This window comes from Sciurus vulgaris (genome assembly GCF_902686455.1).
Source record: "Sciurus vulgaris genome assembly, chromosome: 9".
NCBI lineage: Eukaryota > Metazoa > Chordata > Mammalia > Rodentia > Sciuridae > Sciurus > Sciurus vulgaris.
Window position 1 is genome coordinate 46076593 of NC_136469.1, and position 8977 is coordinate 46085569.

An 8977-nucleotide genomic window follows, 5' to 3' on the forward strand; every position below is an offset into this window, starting at 1 on the left:
ATTAGCCACAAATCAATCATCAAAATCAAGAAGTTAACATTGTTATTCCCTTTTCAACCTGAGACTTCATCAAAGTTTTGTGTGTTCTTTAAGAATATCCATTCAAATTTAGAATCACCTATTGCATTTAATTATAATGTCTCCTTTCCAACTGGAAGAGCTCATCAGTCCTTTGAACTACATAATCTTGGGATTAAATTCAGGTTACACATCTTTGGCTTCAACATCACAGAAATAACACTGTGCTTTCTCAGTGGATCCTATCTGTTACAATAACATCCAACAAAATTTTGATTTGTCCCATAACTGATGATGTTAACTTTAATCACTTGATTAAGATGGTGTCTGTTAGCATCTCCCTGTAGTTCCTCTTTTCCTATATGTTTGAGGAGTATGAGGAGTACTTTGAAACCATGTCAATATCCCATTCCGTATCAAATTTTATTACTTATTTATATCAGTATGAACTCAAGGATTCCTATTTTATTTAGATAATACACTTTTTTATTACCATTATTTATTTTGATGCTCAAATTGTCAAATTTGACCTCTGAGAGCCCCTTCAATTAGATTTCTGCATCCTTTTAATATAGTCCCATCAATTCTTGAACTTCTCCTTATTTTCCATCTATATTTAACCTTCTTTGCTTCAACAACATTTCAGGTCATTTAGATTACTTTGAATTATGATTCTGTCACTTCTAATATAAATTATTCCTCCCAGACAATAAGCATCTCCAACTGATATATTTAGGTCATAGATAATATGTATCAATGAGTCTAAGCCAAAGAGAGGGTCCTAAATTAGTTGTTGCTGCCAAGTGACAAGCATTATTAAGCCCATCACTTCAAGCCAGCTCTTCTCTAGATTTCAACGTCTCTTTTTGGAAATAAAATGATTCCTTAGCATTCTTAATGGAAAGAAGGGAGAAACAGAACCAGTAGTTTGCTTTGCACGTGATTGACAGGCACTGTCTTCACCCACACCTGATCCCAGGACCCAGATAATTTGTACTTGGTAGACCTTTACTTTCAGCTCACATGGTAAATAACAAAGCTTTGTAGAGGAAGGAATAACTAAATTAGTTCTCCTGTCACACATTATGCACTCAGTAATGTTGCTCAACTGAGCAAATTAGCAAATAATTCAGGTAAATAAATAATAAATTAATCCAAACTTTAAATGGATCTAGCTGTTTAACTAGCTGTTTGTGTACCATGGAAGAATCTACAAAGTCAAAAACCTGAATCCAGTGTGAACCCTAAGGATTCAAGCTGTAAAACTTGGACAAGCCACTAAATTATTATTCTAAGTATTTTGGGAGATTTTTGTTTGTTTACTTTGTTTAAAGTTTCAATGGAATATCACTACTTAATTCATAGACTCATGGAGTCTAAAGATTGTATAAAATAAAATTTTCTGTGCTGCATTAATTGGTATTAAAGTGTGAAATTTTCATTCTTACCTCCAATCTAGTTGATTTTCCATTCTTTTATAAGACAAGCTTCTTGGGAATATTTTTCAAATGCTACAGCACTCCTAAGACATTTACGTAATGCTGATCCTTAAAAAGAAAAGAAAAAAAGAAAGGAAAGGGAGGAAATGAAAAAATCCCAGCAGGACTTTTCTCTTGACTCTGTCTAATTTGTTCTTTTGGAAATGCTCACAAATCATCTACTTAAAAAAATCATTCTCACATTTTTCTATGACCAACATAAGCCTCACAATCCGGTTTGCAAATTCTTCCTCCTTTTTTATTGGAAAATTAGAACAGATTTGCTACTCAAGTTTTCTGGCATCTTTCCTCTGCTCCTTGATTTTTTAGAAAGTACTAATATTAACTCTCAAAAAAAAAAAAATAAATAAAAGAGAAAGAACAAGCGTTAGACTTAGCCCTGCTGTTCAGGAATCAGTGTTACAGCTTGGTGGAGCAGGTTGAGGGACGTAAGAAAAATATAGCACAATTTCTCAACCTTTCTATTTTCCCACCTGTAAAATGAACATAAAGAATGAATTAGATTCTTGTTATGTTCATACTATAGTAGTAAGGATCAAATACAATGATGTATGTGAAGGAAAGTCTGTAAATTATAAAACTTTATTAACAAACAATTCTACACTCCAGGGTAATTAAAGTAAAAGATACCATTTATTAAATGTACTCCCCTCACTGGACTGGGTACTCTCTTACAGTGCCCACAGGAACTCAAGGAAACTGAGATCAGAAGGATTAAGTAAAATTCAAAGCCACAATCCTAAAAAGCTGTAGAGGAAATTCAAATCCAGGTCTGACTGTTTCCAAATTCTATATCCTTAACCATACCACAAATGCCACTCCTAAATCCCTCTTCTGAGACTCAGGAGTTCAGCATTTAAACAGAAGTTGCCCTGAATATCTCATGCCTCTTAAAAGCTCCTGCCAAACTTTTATGTTGTTGGTTCTAAATTTTCTAATATGAAAACCATTCTACTTTCTGGAGAAGACAGAAACCATGTAGTTGATTAATAGCTCTGAACTCTCATTTATCCCCTACGCTACACCATCTATGAAAACAGCAAACTTCTTTTCTCCTGCAAATATTTTCTATTTCAAGTTTTTCATAAGCTTCAATTCCTTTTGCTTTACTACTAGGTGAGGAAAAAAAAAAAAAAAAAACTAGAAAGACTCCAACCAGTTATCCTTTCAAGAAATTGAACAGACATTCTGGTCCAGTACATTTTCTGCATATGATAATTATTTATTTACATAACCCATCCCCATAAATCCTTTCCAAAATATTTACCTACACAGGTTTCTCCCTTTTTAATTTTCTCCAAGTTTGCCTTAATAGGTGATACCAATTTGTCATGTGCAAAAGCAGTGGTTTCAGAAGTGTTTTGTATTCTGAACTAGATCAAATATTCAAGGACAGTAACAATGCCTTCTGAATGTAGTGTTTAATAATGCTTATGAAATGTCTATCTTTGGGAGTTTATTACATTTTAAATTACTTCAACTATGGTTATTGTGAAACTTTTATGGCTAATGATCTGTGAAGTGGACAAGGGGAATATGGATGTACCTTAGCAGTAGTGACCAGCTATTACTTTAGCTCCCACAAAACATTTCATATCTACAATTAACACACCAAAAAAACTCATGATTGCATTACCCAGTCATTGGGGCAATTAAAAAACAAATTGAACCATTTATCCATTGTGTATATAACATGCTGATGTTTCAGGATAAACCACTGTGAAAAAAGTTTTGTTTTTTTGACCTCAATGCTCCTCTTTGTAATCTGATCCCAAGAATATTTTCATATTTACCCTAACAATTTTCTGCAACCATCATTCTTTTATAATTTCTATATCGTCTTTTTTTAAAAGTGTTTTTGAACTTACATAACAACTCTAGTGAGTCACTTTTAAAATGTCTTGAACTAACAAATGTATCTGGACCTAACTGGACCCACTCATGGTCCATTTCTAGACAAAAGTCCTGAGAAAAAAATTATGGTCCATTTCTAGACAAAAGTCCTGAGAAAAATGTCTGTGAGGAAAAATATGACAAATTAAAATTCATTTAATTTTAACATATAGGACTGTTATCATATTGTCTTAGACTATATTATAAATGTTGCTAATAAAAGTCAGAGGAGCCACTAAAAAACACTCATTTCCAACTATTATTGGAGAAACAATCCTTAGCACTAGCTAACACTTCTACTCTAAAATGGTTTTGCAAAAATAAAGTGCTCAAACCTTCTCTTTTTTTTTTTTTTTTCACGGTGCTGGGGATTGAACCCAGGGCCCTGTGCTTATAATTTGTAAGGCAAGCACTTTACCAACTGAGCTATCTCCCCAGTCCCCTTCTCTTTTTCTTTTGGAGTTCTGAGATCTAAGAGGTTAGGGACTAAGTATGAAATATTTTTTGACAATCAGTCAAGAAATTTTTGTACAATTTCTCATGTGCTTTTAGTACTTAAAAGCTAGTTTGAAATAAATGATCTCAGGAAATGATTTAGAAGCTAATGTGAGATCCCTAAATTGAAAACAATGATGATAATACTCCAGTTCTATGTATACCTTCTCTTCTTAGTTTTCATATAATTATGACTAAATTTTATTTTAATTAATTCTGTAATTAGTAGAATGAAGTTTATTTGAATTAATTATGTTGTAAAGACTTTAATAAGACTGTGAAATAAGTGGTGAAATCATTGCTTTGAAAGCATTCATTTAGACTTATGCATTTCAAATGTTAAATATGAAGCTAATTAGAATAAAAATTTTGAGTCAAGAGTAGAAATGTGGAATTGGTCATATATAATTTTTATTAAAGCTTATCTTCATAAAAACATTATTTAAACTTAGGAATCATTGTCTTTTTTATGTAGAATATCTCTTTTATTCTGCCCTGACAAAATGTTTACTCTTTCTTTCTCAAGGTATCAGATACACACAGGACTTCAACACTCTATCATAAGACCTACCCAACCCAACTGTTTACCTCTGGACAATGCAACCTTACCTCAAAAGTTGAAAGAGGTTGGCTATTCAACACATATGGTTGGAAAATGGCACTTGGGTTTTTACAAAAAAGAATGCATGCCCACCAAGAGAGGATTTGATACCTTTTTTGGTTCCCTTTTGGGAAGTGGTGATTACTATACACACTACAAATGTGACAGTCCTGGGATGTGTGGATATGACTTGTATGAAAATGACCACGCTGCCTGGGACTATGACAATGGTCTATACTCCACACAGATGTACACACAGAGAGTGCAGCAAATCTTGGCTTCCCATAACCCTGCAAAGCCTATATTTTTATATATTGCCTACCAAGCTGTTCACTCACCACTGCAAGCCCCTGGCAGGTATTTTGAACACTACCGATCCATTATCAACATAAATAGACGGAGGTATGCTGCCATGCTTTCCTGCTTGGATGAAGCAATCAACAATGTGACTCTGGCCCTAAAAGCATATGGTTTCTATAACAACAGCATTATCATTTACTCTTCAGATAATGGCGGCCAGCCAATGGCAGGAGGAAGTAACTGGCCTCTCAGAGGTAGCAAAGGAACATACTGGGAAGGGGGAATACGGGCTGTTGGCTTTGTGCATAGCCCACTTCTGAAAAACAAGGGAACAGTATGTAAGGAACTTGTGCACATCACTGACTGGTATCCCACTCTGATCTCCCTGGCTGAGGGACAGATTGATGAAGACATCCAACTAGATGGTTATGATATCTGGGAGACTATAAGCGAAGGCCTTCGCTCACCCCGCGTAGATATTTTGCACAACATTGATCCCATTTACACAAAAGCAAAAAATGGCTCCTTGGCAGCAGGCTACGGGATCTGGAACACTGCCATCCAATCAGCCATCAGGGTGCAGCACTGGAAACTGCTCACTGGAAATCCTGGCTACAGTGATTGGGTTCCCCCTCAGTCTTTCAGCAACCTGGGACCAAACCGATGGCACAATGAACGGATTACCTTGTCAACTGGCAAAAGTATATGGCTTTTCAACATCACAGCTGACCCATATGAAAGGGTGGACCTATCCAGCAGGTATCCAGGGATTGTGAAGAAGCTCCTACGGAGACTGTCACAATTCAACAAGACTGCAGTTCCTGTCAGGTACCCCCCCAAAGACCCCAGGAGTAACCCACGGCTCAATGGAGGAGTCTGGGGACCATGGTATAAAGAGGAAAACAAGAAAAAGAAGGCAAGCAAAAGTAAAGCTGAGAAAAAGAAAAAGAAAAGTAAGACAAAGAAGAAACGACCCAAAGCACGTTCATCTCCAAATTGCTATTCAGGTATTATCCCTGGATAACTATAAATATTTCCAGTTTGGTTAAAGTTAAAAATTCTTGGTCCTTCACCTGTTTGCTAGCTAAACCAGCAAATTTGGCTCAGAAATATCACTGCCATAAACACAAGGTTCATTTTCATGTTGTGCCACTGCAGAGACTTCTGCCACCTGGCTGTCACATGGAAAATTGTCCAGCTCCATGCCAAAGATGCTGCTTCTGCAAGCCACACTTGGAGGTCATGGAGATGTTTATTTCTCTGGATCCTTTATTAAAGGTGGTCAGTCATGGGTTTAACTGCTGTGCTTCCTCCAGGTGACCAAACAGGATACTTTATATTATAAGAGGGGACTATGATCAACAATTGAAAAGCATGCTGATTTGATGGATATTACAGGGTAGCATGATTAGAAAACTACTTTTGATGTAGTCAAAGTTTGTGTCACCTAAAATACATTGAAAATACATTTTCATAGTGAATTTTTGTTTCTCTATCATATGAAACTTGGGTTTTAAAATTAATTCTATTTTATGTATCATTTCCTTTCCTGTGAAAATAAGCTGTTCCTCTTACATGTGAACAGCTTGCACCTCATTTTATCATGCATGAGGGAATGGCAAATAAGAATGTTTGAGCACACTGCCAAAAATGAATGTAACTATTTTCTAAACACTTTAATAGAAAAGCACTTCAATATAAAGTGCATAATTTATTTTTAAAGAAAAAAAATATTTTGTTTTCATAAAAAATATGCAAATAATTTTATTTTATTTTTAACTTCTGCATACCATTAGAATAATTTTATTTCATTTCTTCAAGATTAGCAAGCACTGTAATACAATGAATTACTGTAATACTGTGTAAATACATAGAATTTAAGAAGAAAATTTTCAGAAAAAAATTATAATCATTATTGTTCAATCATTATTTTGAATGTAATAAGATGAATATAGTCCTTACAAACTATTTGGAAATTCAATGTGCAGATTTGATACATCTTTATTGTTTCTACCATAAACTATTTATGTATATTAATTATTAAAATGATTTATTTTATGACATTAGCATATTTAGTGTGGCTTTTCTGATCCAACCTCTAGTATCTAACCTCTAGTATTTTGATCTAACCTCTAATATTATTCATCTCAACAAGTAAAATTCTTTACAAATAGGCAATTGTAGGTACAGTTTGGTAACATAGTAATATAAAGATTTTGCAATTAGGAAATGTTTCCACCTGGCTAGTGCATTAAGAAAGATGTTCACTTATTAATAAATAACATTCATAATATCTCTAGTCTTATACAAAGTAGACAGGAGGAAAGAAACAGAAAAATAAAAGATATGGATCCTGGCTGGAGTAGTTAAAAATCTAGTTTGGAACTTGTACAAGCAAACATAATGAGGAAGATTAAGAGGATTATCCATAATGAAATTTACCATGGGCCATGAATAAGCTTAGATGGGTGTGGTTCCTGAAGGCCCTAGAGTTTCTTTGAAGTGTCCTCTCTTAATGCAGAGGCCTATGTGCCACACCTGAAGACTCACAGCAAGAACTATGATCTGTGAAGTTATGACTGTGATAATATACATGGTAGTATAGCAGTATGCTATGAAGTACATGTATATTAGAACTTAAGGGATTGCCCATTATAGTTTCAGGGAATCTATAAAACATATCTGTAAACTAGTACTGAAATCACTATCTAAATGGGCAAAATAATCAAATTTTTAAAAATTTTTACATTTTTAGAATATGTGTAGCTTCATTTTTTTATATAACATTAAGTAGTATTTCCTGAAGTTTAATCTAAAAGAATATTATCAGTGTTTTCCTTTGTTGGTGCTGTGACTTATAATAGATGATATAAATTTTAAAAATAATTATTACACTAAAAAATACTTCTGAAGAAAAATAACAAAGATATTTTCTATTAAAGAAAGTGAAAGGTGTCAGTTTGCTGCAGATTTTCTTAGAGTTTTTAAAATCCTAGTTGGCATCAGAACTCTAACAGAAGGAAAATTATATACAATATTTTCTAATTTATTTTATTATAAAACTCTTCTCTATAGTGCATTACATTGGAGCAACAAACTGAAAATTTCCACATATATAATCTTCTATATGTGCCTAGCAAGACAAGAAAAAGTAGCAAAGAGGTAAATCAGAAATATGAAAATTAATTCAATTTGGAGTCCAGTAGGCTCTACCTATTATGATATGATTTTAAGTTCTTTATAAATGACCATAACTTTCTCAATGAAACTAAATCAGACTAACATGAAATGGCTTTAGGGATATTGATCACTGTTTTAAAGAGAGTACTTGCTGCCTGCACGTGTCTCTGAATAGGCTGTGATTTAAGCCTCTGTGCCTTGTCCCTAAGAAACCAAAATCTAATATAATAATCATATATAAATCATGAACAAAAATGTTTCCAAACTGCTGTCAGCAAGTGCTAGTTATCTCAAGAAGACCAGGAAGAAAAAGACCATGCATTTGACGTTCGTGCCCTAATCACCAAATGCCCACATTATTATTAGGCCTTCATTCTCTGATGTCCTGAACTGGATCTTCAAGAGGCATTTCTAGTCTATCTGTGTCTGTCTGCACCTATTTTACAACTCGGATTATTTTCTTAGGATAACAAAGACAATCCCACTAGCTTTAGCAGAATATTCCTTGTAGATGCAACTCAAATAAAAACCAACAAGGACAGTAGACTGAATCAGACATAACTTTCCTATGTTTCTACATGAATACATGACCAGTGTAACTTCACATCATGTACAAAATGGGAAGTTATATCCCATGTATATATGATATGTCAAAATACGTTCTACTGTCATGATAACTAAAAAGAACAAATTAAAAAATAACAAACTTAACAACAAGGAGGTGCACTCACCCAGTGAAAATATTTACTCCTATTGTCAAGTCTACCTAAAGATGTGTTTCATTTATCTTTACTTACTCTTTCCTCCTTATTCAACCAATTGATGAACATTATAACTTTCTTAATCAGGACTCTTTTAAAGTCTTAAGTATGCAGGGGAAACCATGTCATTGATAGTTGAATATACAACATATATATTTTAACAGTTGACTTCCCAGTATACCAGAATGTGGCATCAGAATTAGCTTCCTAAGCAATTCATTCATAGTATT

The 8977-nt window shown here is 33.9% G+C and overlaps 1 protein-coding gene across 1 annotated transcript in view; it reads left to right on the plus strand.

The window, feature by feature from the left end:
- ARSJ (arylsulfatase family member J) overlaps positions 1–6717 on the plus strand; it is a 73313-nt gene extending 66596 nt beyond the window's left edge. Inside the window, exon 2 of the mRNA XM_079153457.1 lies at positions 4432–6717. Within this exon, the coding sequence (XP_079009583.1) occupies positions 4432–5830 (1399 nt within the window). The 3' untranslated portion in view covers positions 5831–6717. The remainder of the gene's footprint in view (positions 1–4431) is intronic.
- The last annotated feature ends 2260 nt before the right edge of the window (positions 6718–8977 follow it).